This window comes from Pseudonaja textilis, chromosome 7, assembly GCF_049901715.1.
Source record: "Pseudonaja textilis isolate UNSWEBS1 chromosome 7, rPseTex1.2, whole genome shotgun sequence".
NCBI lineage: Eukaryota > Metazoa > Chordata > Lepidosauria > Squamata > Elapidae > Pseudonaja > Pseudonaja textilis.
In genome coordinates this window covers 61,136,555-61,151,796 of record NC_141996.1, presented here as the reverse complement: position 1 = coordinate 61,151,796, position 15,242 = coordinate 61,136,555, and the positions used below count along the sequence as shown (strand labels likewise).

The 15,242-nt window shown below is 38.1% G+C and overlaps 1 protein-coding gene across 1 annotated transcript in view; it reads left to right on the top strand.

The window, feature by feature from the left end:
* Window positions 1–10,549, top strand: part of PCP4 (Purkinje cell protein 4) — a 59,467-nt gene extending 48,918 nt beyond the window's left edge. The window contains exon 3 of the mRNA XM_026721290.2: window positions 10,115–10,549. Within this exon, the coding sequence (XP_026577075.2) occupies window positions 10,115–10,242 (128 nt within the window). The 3' untranslated portion in view covers window positions 10,243–10,549. The remainder of the gene's footprint in view (window positions 1–10,114) is intronic.
* The last annotated feature ends 4,693 nt before the right edge of the window (window positions 10,550–15,242 follow it).

Sequence of the window (15,242 nt, the reverse complement as noted above, 5' to 3'; positions counted from 1 at the left end):
TCTCTACCTACCTACGCCCCCTCTCTCACACACACACTCCCTTCTAACCCTATTGGAGCAGGTAATTGGACTTAAATAGATTTCTCATTATCTTTCTCCTCCCTCCCTCCCTCCCTCCCTCCCTCCTTCCTTATTTCTTTTTCTTTCTGTCCCTTCCTTCCACCATCCCCTTTCCCTTTTCTCTTTCTTTTCTTCCTTCTCTCTTTCTCTCTTTTCTCTTTTTCTCTTTCCCTCTCTCAGGCTCACCCCATTGACTTGACTTGCTTGGGCAGGTCCCTCCAGTGCAGTGGGCTCAATGGGGTGGACCTGTGGGCCAGCACCTAGAATGCGGCAGTGGCGGCATGTTTGAAAAGTAGAGCAAAGCCAGAGGTCGGTAATTTTTGCTGCAAAGAATCACAAAAGCTTCTGGGTTGTGCACAAGAAGGGACACACGTCAATGCAATTCAACATAAAATAAAGAGATACAAATAAATCAAATCAACAAGAATCGGCAAAGCATCTCTGATTAGATTTTATTCACTACTAGAATCTAATCAGAGATGCTTTGTCAATTCTAGTCCAATGACCTGCTCCAGCAGGGTTAGAAGAGAGTGTGTGTGTATGTATGTTCATGGCTGTCAAAACTCCAAAAGCAGGTCAAGTATCTCTGGGGAGGCCAGTCATAAATGAGAATACTTGCTAAACAACTGGCTATTAACTGAGGACCACTTGTTTGCCAGTCACCTGGCCATGCCCACCCAGTCACATGACCACTAAACCACACCCACCCGGTCATGTGACCAGAAAGCCATGCCCACCCAGTCACATGACCAGCAAGCCATGCCCACCAGTCACATGACCAGCAAGCTATGCCCACAAATTTGAATCCCACCCCTGGGTGGGGGGCACCGAGGATGAGTTTGTAGCACCAAGGGGGCGGTGGACTGAAAAAGTTTGGGAACCACTGGGATATATCCTGGTAGCATAATTTTGTCCTCAAAGTTTTGTTCTAAAAAAAAAAGGTTTGTATAATTGTTTCACATACATATGGAAGCACAAGTGATTTGGTATTCATACCTCCAGAGAAATGGTGAATGCTTTTCATTTACGAGTACTGCCATTGCTCATTTCAGTTCTGACTTTAAAAGTAAATCAAGAAATTAGCTGAAGGCTTGGTCATGAGTAATTACACTTGCACTCTCAGGAGCTTGCTTGCCATCCATCAATTCCTTTTTATTGATTGTCCCGTGCAAAAACACATTATAACTTATTTGCTGTGCAATTGGAATGAATAGCTCATTTAATTCCACAGCTATATTATTTGTATAAGTTGCTGAGTGCTAAAATAAGAAGTGGGATGGGCAGCTAAGAAGACCAACTAATTTAGCTGTTATTTACTTTCAGCTTTTCTCATGATCTCTAAGTAATGATTATGATTATGTAATCATAAGTTATAAATTTACTTTTTGAACATGAAAAAAGAGAGAATACCAGCAAATACCTATCCTATTCCATTGCAAAGCAAACTTCAATGGTAGTTCTTTTTCCACCTGGAGGTTGAAAGCTGATGGTGGGTGGTAATTCTTTCCTCCAACAGTGTGTTTTAGTCCTCCAGCTTCTATACCTTTGCTGCAAGGTGGAATTGGCTCAGGAAAAGAAGTTACATTATAGTTTGGATAAGTGAAAAACAGACCAGAGTGCTGTTGTTAAAAGCAGCAAAGATACTAATAGCACAAGTCTATACACAGCTATTCAGATGTAAGTCCTGTTGGGCTCAGTTGTGGCTTAGCTTAGCCAATCAAATCTTTCTTAAGGAAAGTGCCACAATAAAATACATAGACCTATACTTAACATTTTTTAAAAAAATACAGTAAGTTTATATACATTGTTATAGTAACTATAGTACAACCACCAACATTTATGCTAAACTTCAATCATAGATGGGACAGATACAACAATTTGTTGTACAAAATTGGGCAAGCTGGAAAAATATGCCAGGGTCTTGATCAGATAGAAGTGATAGATAGACACTGTGTTGTCTACCAAGGTAGTCCTTCAAAATGGGATAAATGTATTCTTGATTTCCTTAGAAATTCCACAGAACCATCTCCACATGGGCACACACAATGCTGAAATGGGATGTTTTTTATACCTCCCACACTATCTTGGCCAATGTGAAATGCTGACAAAATGTCAGGATTAGAACTGAAGAGACATAAGATGATGACACATGCCTATTTGGGGAGAATCCAAAAACTGTAGGGTTTTTTAGGTTTAAACTGGTTTGAAAATCAATACCCCAGATTTGTTGTTTATGATGACTATTGGCATTTTCAAGCCCTAATGGACAGAAACTTTCCAAAGAAAGTCCTGAGGACTGGATTTGCTATTGGCTCTTGTTGGCCAGGTTGATTTAAAACAGCATCTGAGAACCAGAGGAGCTAAAACTGCAGGGAAAAAAATCAATTTCAAGCAGAAATGAAGGAACTACAGATCTGTCTTGATGGCTTCATTGCTGAGGTGTTTTTATACTCTTTGCCCAGGTGTAGTATTTTTGTTTTTATATTATTTATTATTGTGGCTTTTAGATTTTTGTTTTATACTGGCTGTTTTATTGTTGTGCACTGTCCAGTGTCCCCTTTGAAAGAGATGGGAAGCAATATTAATTTGATTAAACAAACAAACAAACAAATAAATAATAATAATCTGACACTCACAGAAACCAAACCTGTCTCTAACTCCAAGGCAGCATTGTTAATGTTTCTTGGAATGCAAGTATTGCCCGCACAAGTTGGGACTGGACAGCTTCCAGGATATTAAACTTTATAAAAATTGAAATTAGAACACCATAAAGTAGCTGAGAGATGAACTTAGCAAAGAAAATGTTGCAGACTGCAGGAATAAAATGTGCCCTCTTTGAATGGAAGACTCTGAAGACAGCTTTGGGCCTACATTGGGCTATACTTCTTCAATAAGAGATATGTGTGCTCCAAGATAAGGAACTCTGAAACTGCCACCCAAGATATTTATAAGTATTACCTGTAGAGTAGGACTATTCTTAGACTATTGAATAATTCTTGTTTATTATTAGCTGATATTAGAACATCATTGAAATAGGGTACTATCCCTGGAATGCCACGTAACAGGTGTTCCATAATACTCTGGAATAGCCCAGGGGCTATGCTGACTCCAAATTGTATGCAGCGGCATTTGAATACCACTCAGTGTGTGACAATTGTTTGAGCCTCTGCCATGGCATCGTCCATAGGCAGTTTCTGGTATGCTTGTGGCCAAATCTAATTTTGCAAATATTTTCCCCTTCCCAATGAGTGCAATAGGTGCTGAACTATTGGCATGGGATAGACGCTCAGCTATAAGGCCTGGTTTATCATATATTTGTAATCTGCGCAGATGCGCAAAGACCTGTCAGGTTTTACTGCTGTTATGATAGGGTTCTCCCAGCACACATGATCTGCAAGTTCTAATATGCCCTGGGCGATTAATTTATCCAATTGTTTGTCTATCTTGGGTCAGAGTGCAAATGGAATCCTGAGGGCCTTCAACCTAATTGGGACAATTTTGGAATCAAGGCTAAATGAGATGGGATCCTCTTATACTTGCCCATATCTTCGTTGAAAATGTCTGTGAATTATCTGGCAAGCTCATCCCTGCTGTCATTCTGAATGATGTGGATGCCAGTCACTCCAAGGCCCAGGGACTCGAACCAATCCAAGCTGAGAAAGTTTGGCAAGATGCCTTCCACCACTGTCAGGGTCAGTGGTCCTGCAAAATTTTTGAATGTCACTTGGAAGGTGCCGCTTCCTAAGGCAGGGATGTGGTTTCCCTGGTAGTTCTTACGTTGTACACGTTGCCTCTTCAGCCAAGTCTTTGTGATCCCAGACATTGCTTTTTGAATTGTTCTCCATGGTACGATTGTCATGGCAGATCCAGTGTCTACCTCCATGGAATATAGCTTCCTCTCTATCTGTACCATCACCCAGATTATTTTTGCTCAGAGGAAACTGGCTTGGGCAATAGTAGTCTGGTAGTTTCTTCTGGGCTCTGCAGCTTGGTCTTCTTTCTGTCTGGGCTTTCTGAACAACATTCTCCAGGCAACTGCCTGGGAAGCTGGTTGTCCAGTGCACTAGAGGTTGACTGTTTTGGCAGACCCTGGCCAAATGTCCCCTTCTATAGCAGCACTGGCAAATGGCATCTTTAAAATGGCATGTTGCTCAGGGATGGTTTCCCCCACAACCTGCACAGAGCGATCATTGATCTTCTATTTCTGGGGTTTGCCTCTTCCTTTCGACCTGTGTTCGGTATATGTCATCTTCCTCATCTGTTGTCTCCCCTTGCTCAGTGCTCTCATGGTGCATGCTGATTGATTTTCACATGGTTGGCGGGCTGTCACTCTTCAGCATTGCGGTTGCCTTATTGGACAATTCGGTTGCTTGGGCCTCAGCTATTGCTGTCTGCAGCATCAGATCAGGCTTAGCCAGGAGGTGTCTTTGCAGGCTCAGGTCTGTGATGCCACAGATGAGTCGATCTTGCAGTACTTCATCTAGCTCTTTGAATTTGCAGTGCACCGCAGCTTTTCTTAGGGTGGCTATGTACTGGTTGAGCCTTTTCTTGGTTCCTTTGATAGTACTCATTGTGCCTGACTATTGTAGATAGAACCAGAGCAAAGCATGTCCAGAGTGTCTTCCCATGACACCTCCTGCATGGCTACTGGTGCTGCTAGAGCCTTGCCTGACTCGAAGACTTCAGATCCACAATAGCAGAGGAAGAGGGCCCTCTTCCTATTGTTGGAGAGTTCTAGGAGGTTGTTAGCTTCCATGAAACACTCAAAACACATCATGTAGGAATCCCAATGCTCCGTGGCTGGGTTGAAAGGAGCTGGTGGGGTGTAGGTTGTCATTGTCGGCTTCTCTGAGTATTTGGAAAAGCTGGATGAGCCTCAGCATCCCTGATTGCTCCTTCAGTGATCTGGCCTAATCAGTTCTTTTTGGCTTATTCTTCAGATCCCACCTTCATTACCAGTGTAGACTAGTGGGAGATTGAAGAGACAGGAGCCAGATCTTCAAGTAACAACAGCCCTTTATTGTAACAAGAACAAAACAACCCAGCAAAGGCCTGTTTGACAGCTCCCTCTTTTACAGGGCCAATCACAGCTATCCATTTTCCTGCCACTTTGCTGAATCTGAATCAAGCCTATGCTTCATTTGTAATATCTAACACTACCTGTTCTATTGGAGGCCCATTAATTTTCCATTAAGTAACCTAGTGTTGTATCATGCAATCACTGGAACTCTAACTTTTTAATAATTTACTATAAGTTGTTCTTTTAGGCAAAAGGAAGCTAATGTCCCCAATGGCCTTTTCATTCTCACCTGGGAGATAGATAATACTGCTACACTGTTTCCATATAGCAAGGCTGAAATTGGACAATCTAATAATATTGGAGAGCGATGACTAGAAAGTGATAAAGCTGAATTAATGAATTTAATTAATTTAAGTATAATTTAAAAAGTAAGGGGACTTAGATATCCTTATCCTTCTTTTCATGGAAACAACTCCACCTAGGGGAAACATTTGACTCTCAGTGAGATGTCAGAATAGAGAGTCTAGATAAGAAGGAACAATCTTTTATCCATACAAGATTCCTGATGTTTTTGTCATAGCCTTTCCCTTGGAATCAGATCAAAAGCTGGTCTGAAATCCATAAAGGCTGCAAAAGGGGTGCCATTTGATAATGAAGAATATTTTTAAGCTAAATGGTGTGAGACCAGAATAATGGACTAAGGTTGAACGGTCCCCTCTAAATCCTTCTTGTTCCTTAACTCTAATTATTTTTACTTTGGACACAATCCAACACTTGAAATAAAAATACTTTGCATATACTTTGCTTATTATATTAAGCAAGGTAATTGGCCCATAGTTGGCAGAGTTAAGGCTATTTCCTCTGATCCTCTAAAGAGGGATAACTATGGCCTCATTCCATTCAGAAGGAAAATGTGCTGTGCTATTAATATAAGCTAAAAGAGCATTGGGGCCGAGCAATCTTTATTTTTATTTTTTTCAGCACCTCTGGAGGGAGTTCCAGAAGCTTCTCCAGATTTCAGTTATACAGTGAAATACTCAGCCTCAGGAAGCCATTCAGGGGAAGTCATCACTAAGTGAGGAACCACCACTTGATTATTTGTTTAATATTTCTGGATTTTAAAAGTTCGGAAAGTAACTTGTTCAAAATCTGCAGGTATTTGGCAGATGAAATATAAAATACTACTTATAGGCATCATAACTAGGACGAGTTCTAAACTTAGCTTTTCCCCCCAGTTCTCTTTCAGTGTTTGTCCTTCTTAGATTTTATAAGTAATTTATAAAACGTCTTGTGCTCTCTGAGTGACTGAAGGGAACCTAATGAGTTGTTAGGTTGAAAAGTATACTCTGCAAACGAAGGGCCTTTTTAAACTGCATACCAGCTTGTTAAACAAACCCTAAATAACAGGGCCTGAGAGTGTGGATAATAGATTGGTAATATGACAATATCTTTTCAGAAGAATCTGCTAAACAGATGGAAGTGGAGTTGAAGTAAGGGTTATGAATTTAACAGAGTGGACAAGTTTCTTGCAATTCTAGAAGACCATTTCTTTTGAGTGAGTCTTTTTGTTGTGGCCTCAGAGGACAGTTAGGAATTTAAGAATTACTTTAGGACAGATGGCAGATTAATGGGCAATAGTCACTATCTGGGTTTATTAGATGAAATACTGTATGTGGAACCATAAAATAATCAAATACACTTGCTCCTTTGGAGCTTCAGAAAGTTAGTTCCACATCTAAGCTGGTCTACTCTGAAGCCTGCCATATTATAGTTTTATTTTTATTTTTAGACTGTTGAGCCTATAAAGGAAATATTATTTCATTTGAAGGGAGAAACCAATTAAAATGAGTTGTAAAAAAGCATCTGACTCTTCAATATGAGCATTGAAATTACCAGCAATAATTACTAATGCATCTGGGTACTGGCAAAGCAGTCTGGAGATATAGCTGCCAGGGCTATACTGCCACGTGGCCCAATACAGTCACATAAGATGTAAAATTTTGTAGTGACTATTTTGTTCAAAACTCCAGAGGAATCTTTTATTTTTAACATTGGCTAATGTCTGGAGTGTGTATGGAGTGTATCTAGAGAAAGAGATATATCACCTATGGCCCATTTTTCCTTCAGCAGCAAAATATTGGGAGTTAATATATTCCAGAAAAGAGCTATGCTATTAGGATGGAGTCCATGTTGTTGTTCTCCAGCAGCCAGTGCAGATGGCAGTGGAATCAGACAGCGAGGATGAAAGGGAACCAGCCAGGGAATCTGGAGAAGAGTAGGATGAGGGTCCTGCATCCAGTGCAGAGATGGGGCCAGGACCATCTGGGAGTGGGTTGCTGCCTTCAGAGCCTTTGGAGTCTGGCAGCAGCAAAGCAGAGGACCCAGAGGAGCCTATTCCCAGTGCGCGTGTGCACAGAGCTGCTAGAAGGCGAGAACAGCTGAAACAAAGGGAGCGACTTGGGAGTAAGGCTGGAAGGTGATTGCCCCTCCCATAAGGGATAAAAGTTAGGCCTAGATGATGAAACCTTTGCAGGAAGCAAAGTAGTTCGATCGGTTCCAAATCATCATTGAAGCTCTGTATACTTTAGTTGGTTTTTTCTTGTACTTCAGTTGATTTCTTTTATAGTTAATTGGATACTTCTGTTTTTGGCAGCACTCAACCGAACTGAAAGGTGTGTGCTTATCTTGGGGGACTGTTTAAGATTAATTCCGGCTGGAAATGAAAACAATTCCCAGCATTGCAATAAAGTAGGTTTTGTTTTTAAAACAAGTTGTGAATATAATTACAGTTTATGAAGCCTGGGTCAGAACAGTCCAGAAGGAAGCAGAAGTTAGGAAAGAGCCAGGATAGTTGGACTTTTAGTTGTTTTATTTTGATTATTTTCTTCCGGAGGTCTATGGCTTCTTTATTACCTGTATTATTCTTGCTTTTAAAGTGCAATCCAGCCAGCATTGCTGGTTTATTTATGTGATTTGATCTGTATAGTCACCATCTCATCTTAGCAACTCTGGGCAGCTTATAGTAATTAAAACACTATCAAAAAACAGAAAACAAATCAAAACAAATATGGATCTTTTAAGCTAAGCTTGATTTTTGATGATTATGTACATAAATCCATGCATTTTCAGTACAACAATGTGGAGGTGCTTCCCTATTACCTTTTGGGGAAACAGCTGTTTCAATTTCTCAATTTAATTTAGTATTTGTATTCCCAGTGATGTGTCGGAAATGGTGGTATTTATGTTTGCATGCGCATGAGAAAACTTAGAGTGAAACTGCAGTTCTGTCGATGTTTTATTTAACATTTTCTGTGCATTTTCCAAATAGATAAATATGCACCTTTCCAGATCTGTTATTTGAGACAACCTATGTCCTCACATTCCATATAGATGATTTTCATTAGATGAAGTTATGAACAAAGAAAACAATTGAACAAATTTCTCCAGTGCTCCAATCCTAATCTAGGATTCTTGTATGAAATTCAGTTTTGCCTCCAATTTCCATGGAAGATTAACTCTAAAGATAGTCATTACTGACTTTGGAAGGCTCCAAAGAAATGAGATTTTCTAGAAAAGGTGTTGAAGAAAGAGGAACATTGAACAAATACCTGAAGCATTCTTAGTAATATGAGCCTTCCCCAGTAGGGCTAAAGAGTCAGAGTCTCCAAACAAATGTAAAATAGAATATGAAATGATGGGCACATTCATTCATTCACAAGACTTATTTCATATTAAAACAATATCCATATCATCTATTTTAAATACATATTTGAACCACAGCAAACATATTTTTGAAAAATTTTCATAGAAAAAAAAATCTGCTTTTAAAAAGCTAACACCAAATAGATAAAAATATACAATAAACAAAGCAATTATAATTTTCCAACACAGGCCCTCCTGGTTTATAAATAAAGCAGTAGAGCTCAGTGAGATTTGTGAAAAGTTGTGCTCTAAGTATTTAGAGTAAGAGGTTGTATAATAGAGTAAATGAATTGGGTTTCTAGTCCATTTGTTCTAAATTAGTATTGCCATCATAGATATATGAGATTTTCAATACCACTATCAATATGGTCAATAAATATTTTTAAAAAAATAATTGAGAATTAAAGAAGTTGAGAAAACATTAGGAGCAAATTCTAATTCTTTGAAAAATTCTGTCAATTAATTTATTATTGGAAGAGATAATGCCAGCCAAGAATCCATAACCCACCCTCAGGCCTCAGTGTGCTTCAAGACAATTCCCCTGGTGCCCAACAAGTTCAGCTTCCCTTGGAGCTTGTTAAAACTATTTTAATTATTTACAATAATTAATTTTAATTAATTTAAGTAGGATATTGACATGCTGCAGAGCAAAGTACAAACCTTTTGCAGTGTAATTTATTTGCAAGAATGACTTTGGCATTCCAAGAAAGCTAGTTTGCCTTTTGATAAATGGTGTCCAATGACTGACCATGCTCATCACAACAGCCCTGTTAGTCTGAAAGTTTTTTTCCACAGGAATCATCTTTTCTGCAAGCCAATCAAATATTTTGACTTCCCAAATGTGCCTCAATCCTCGAAACATTGAACAAATAACTTGCTCTAGTTATTTATCAAAACTTTAGGAAGTTGGAAAAAAAAATCCTTGTAATTAGTTTGTTCCAGGTAGACAGCTATGTTGGTCATTCCTGGACAGCTGGTGTCTGCTCTTGGCCTTCCTTAGCCTTTTTTTTTTCTGGCCTCAAATTTAAAGCAAAGCTGGGAGGCTAATACTAAACAATAGTTTTAATCTGTGGGATATTCAAAATGGTGTCTAGATCAGTGTTTCTCAAACTTGGCAAGGTTGAAAAATGCCGACCAATTCTCAGCCACACATCATGTCTCAGAACACTGTCCATCTAGTGATTAGGTGAGATCTCTTCGATATATGGAAATAGGAGAGAAGAGTTCACAAGGTTTCTTTGCTTGACTTCTCATCAGAATCCATGTTGGTAATTTTCTTTTTAAACGTGTATTAATTATTTTTGTTTATGTTTATTTATCTTCTTGATATAGATGCACAAAAGAAGGTTCCAGAGGATTTTGACATAGACATGGATGCACCAGAGACAGAGAAAGCTGCCGTGGCGATACAATCTCAATTCAGAAAATTCCAGAAGAAAAAGGCTGGCTCTCAGTCTTAGTCTCTACCACATAATTTCCCCTATTAAACACTTCCTAGTCTATCTGGAAATGAATTAAAACATTTAGATGCATGTACAGGAATAACCACTATTTAAAACCCCAATTGTCAGGTATCAAAATAAATATGCATATGCTATGGCTTAGTCTCTGTATTGATATCCAGTATCAGTTCTTCTGTAAACCACATTTTACCTGATATTAAAATAAAATATTAGGATGAAATTACTGAAATTTGGTCAGTCTTGAGCTGCATTCTTATATTATTTCAATAAATCCAATGCTTTAAATTAAAACAATGCAAATGTCCGCTTTTGTCTTTTATTTATTTTCTGAGGAATGAGGGCATATATTTTTCTTGTCTTGTTTGGTGAACCTAATAATAATAACAATAACAATAACAACAACAACGACAACGACGACGATGATGATGATGATGATGATGATGATGATGATGATGATGGAGTTTTGAATAGATACTTTAACCCCTACAAATTTTGGAGTGGCATTTCTGCCCTTGGCACCCCCAACTACTTAAACATGGTTCTCTCAAGCTGAGGCACAAAAGGTGCCTACAGTTTATGGACTATGTGGAGCTCCTAGCAACTAAATAGCAAAGTATTTTTTTTAAGAGGAGGCTTGGATAATTCTCCAAAAAGGATAGACATGGATGCACCAAAGACAGAGAAAGCTGCCGTGGCGATACAATCTCAATTCAGAAAATTCCAGGAGAAAAAGGCTGGCTCTCAGTCTTAGTCTCTACCTCATAGTTTCCCCCATTAAACACTATCTAGTCTATCTGGAGCTCACTCCAAAATAACATCTATGAAGATGGTATATATGGTTGAAGATGGTATATATAGTTGACATGAGAGAAACAATGGCTTGTCACAAACTTTTTATTACCTTAACTTCATCATTTTCAAGATGACAGGCCTTGGAAGTATGATGAAGGTATCCATAGAAATAAGTTTCTTCATGTTGAATCAGATTATTTAGCTTTTAGTATTAATCAGCAGTTACCCCATGTTTCAAATGGGAAACTTTCACAGCTTTATGGGAAGTAGATCAGAGAAGCTTTAAATGAAAAGATCTTCTTGCTGTTCTTTCAGATAGTAGATCCGGCAATTCACAGAGGAAATATGCCTGCAATCAAATGTTCTTCTTTTTATCTAAATAATAAAGTAAAATATAAATAACTGTTTGAAGTAAACATGTAACACAGATTAATTCTCATGCAGATTTATTAAAACACAGACCTTAAAAAATAAATTTATGTTCCAGCAATAGTTAAAAATTGGGTTTTCATCACAATAATTTGTTGCGTTTTTTTTTTTTTTTTTTTGATCTTAAAATGAGGCAACACTTTGAGCCTGGGGGAGATGGGATTCCCTGGCTGCCCTGGAACAGATGGAAAATGTCCGGGCTTCTCTGCTTCTTCTGCTCCTTTTTCTCCTCCCCCAGGCTTTTTGCTGTCCTCTTTTATTGTGCTAATTCAAGGGAGGAGGTGAGAGAGGAAATTTACAGGAAGGTAAAGAGATACAATGTTAATCTTTTTAGACCAGTCTACCTGACATGAGCCACATACTCTGTAGCTGCTATTTTGTAACTGCTATAGACAGGCATATCTTCTTGGAATACACATCCTTTGTCTGAGGTTAATCTTTTTATTAACTCCCTTCCTGTCAGTGCTTTTTCCTTCTATAATGTTCTGAACTGAATACGTGCCTTTTAGCAAGATTTCTTCCTGTGGAAAAATACAAGACAGAACCAAGATAAAATAGTCACAATAATTGTAGAAACATTTAAATCAGGGATGCTTCCAGCACTCATCCCATTAATATCAAGGCAAAATCTGGGTCCATTCAAATGCCTTAATCTCTCTCTGAATGCAAAGATAGAAGAATATTCATACTGAGGTTCTGAATTTATTTCAATTACAAAAAGGCAAATAAATATGAAAAAAAAGTATCACTTATATATCATTGATGCTGATAGTAATAATGCTGCAAAGCAGCCAAATGCCATTCGGTGTCCAATGCTGGGCATATCAAATTAATCAAAAGCTTCCACACAGGGGTTATTTATTAAATGCTGTTTGCAGTTGAAAATTGACTTACAGATTAATTGGCAGACATCAAAGATTATCCAGCCAATTCATGACATCAGCACAATCATGTAAGCCAGATATTTAATAGTAATCTTCTCTGATGAGATCACAGGATAAAAAAGGCAGTGAAGGTGGGCTTCTTTCCAGCATCTGCCGACTCTCAGAGTTGCCTCCTGTGTCTGTTTTAGCACAATGTATTTCCTCTCCCTGCCACCTGCTTTATGTAGTTGGGCCAGATTGGGGATTGCAATATTTACTACTCTCTGATTGTTATACAATTTGCACATGGGGGAAGAATAGCAGCATGAGAACTACTGCAAAATATTTTTAATGTAGCTAAATTCTTTTGATGAGATTCTTCCAGATCTCTTACCCTATATTAAACAATGGGTTAAATAATTTGGTTTCTCACCTACCTTATTCTCAGCATAGAGACAAGGACACTTATAGCTCATGAGGAATTTTGATTATTTTTATTGTCCAAAAATATCATTTGTGGGCATAACATGTGGACATAATTAGTTTCAATCAAGCAAAAATGAATTGCATGTATGAGCCTTTTCAGCCTGGCATTTCTTGATATATTAGAATAATTCCCATAATACCCATCTGTCCTATTAACTTAAAGGTGTGAGAATTGCGATTTAAGAGGTTATTACACCAAATTTTAGCAAGTCTAGAGGCTCTCTTCAAAAATGCATCTTTATAGTTTAGAGCAGGGCTGTCAAACTGCAGGCTGGAATGTATCACATGTTGCCCATGCCCCGTTTAGCGAAGAGGGAAAAAGTCCCAATACGTCACATGATGAAGCAAGTTTGATACCCCTGATTTAGAAAGATGCAGATGCTTCCCAATTGCTTATAACCAAAGAGCTTGCTTAGCTCTCATTTTATGTGTGTCGGTTAACAAAAGTACACAAGTTTCCTCATCTCACTTTCAGTGAAACCTGTGAAACTGTGGCTTACATATTCAAATATTTGCTTGGCCCTGTAACAATGTATTACTATAATTTGGGTGGGCTACATGGTGATCAGAAGTCAGAAGGAATGGAGCTTTATAAGAGAGAGCATTCCCCAACTTTTTAGAGGCACAGCATTTCTTGTCCATAGCAATCACAGCAAAACTGTCCACAAATCTCCTTTCTTTAGTTTATCAGCAACAAAACCAAAGTAAAGCAGTGAGAGGTAATCCACTTCAGTGCCGCAACTCAACAGACAGTGACAATTGTGGAGAACCAGTTGTTCTGGAAGAGCATTATGGCTCAGCTGCTGGTCTCTGGATCAGCGCAGCAATTTGCAAATACAATAAATGGTTCAGACTTACCATTAGCAGAGATGGAAGAATTTAAAAAAATGCTGATCAAATCCAGGTGTCACATCTGTTGTTCATCCAACTATTTGTGATATGACACACAGCTCACCATGATTGCTTGTCAATATCACTTCTTTGAGCTCTTATGAGCTCATGCTTGTGATATCTGGTTTCTTTTCTTCGACTGGTCTCTTTTTCTGTTCTATTTTTCTAAACACCAGTGTCTTTTCCAAAGACTCTTGGTTTCACATTAAGTGACCAATATATTTAAGTCTTAATTTCATCATGAGCACTGCTGACTGTTTTTACTTAATCTAGTATTGAATTATTTGCTTTTCTTCCTGTCCAAGGTATTCTCAGCAATTTTTCCAGCACCACAGTTCAAATGCATTGATTTTTCTTTATTCAGTCTCTCTGATAGTGCAGCTTTCATAGCCATATATTACGATAGTTTGTGACTTTGTACAATACAGATTTTGGGGGGTAATGTGATGTCATTATACTTTAATATCTTATTTATAATCTTTCCCCCAAGAAGCAGATGTCTATTTTTTATTGTAGTAATCATTTCTGTAGACTTTTGAGCTCAGGAAGTAAAACCTGTTATTGCTTCCACACTGGCTTCGATACTCTCATTTTTCACCTTCAATAAAAATTAAGCTTCCAAAGTAGTTTAATCACAACTTCTGAGGTTGTTGAACCCCTGCATCAAAGCCTTTGTAGAATCAGCACTGAAAATAATGTCTTAAGCATTCACTTGGCTTCTCCACTATCTATCAGATATTTGCAATGATATCCGCAGTGCTGCTGCTGAAATCAGATTGTATCTCCAGTGCTCTTTGTTCCATATATTGTTGAAGTCCAGGCTGCAAAATCTTGAGCATCATCTTCATAGCATGTGAGATAAGTATAATTGTTCGGTAGTCTGAATAGTCTTAGCTCTTCCCTTTTTTGGTATTGAAATAAAGACTAATCTTTTCCAGTCCTCTGGCCAGTTCTGTGTTTTCCATGCCAACATAGAAACTGCAAGAAACTATGACCTTAGAAGCAGATCTATTGGAAATCTTCTATGTCATAAACCATCAAAGTTTTTTTGTGGCTTTTTCAAATGTCTGGTTTTAGTTTAGTGTTCATACCTTTATATATACTAATGATTTGGGGGTCTTTATGTGGAGTCTTTTCATGTATTTACATTTTTTCTCCATTTGCCTTTTATTATGTCCATCTTTCTATAAAAGTTTTTCTTAATTTCTCTAATTTTCTGAAATAAATGTCTTGTCCATTCCATTGGATTGTTATTATTATTTTTTGCATTGTTCATTTAGATAGACTTCCTTGTTTCTTCACAGCATTCTCTAAAATCTGACATTTAGTTGGGTAAACTCTTTTGTAGCTCTTTTCATCTTTCCTCAGCTATTTTCAACATATTTTAACATATCAGTCTAGAGTTCGTAAGGCACGTTTTCAGATCTAATCCATAGGATCTCTTATCTTACTACATATTTGGATGGAATATGATGATCTTCATGATTTTGTTTGCTTTCTTTAGTGAAATTTAACAAGAAGTAGTTCATATTCTGA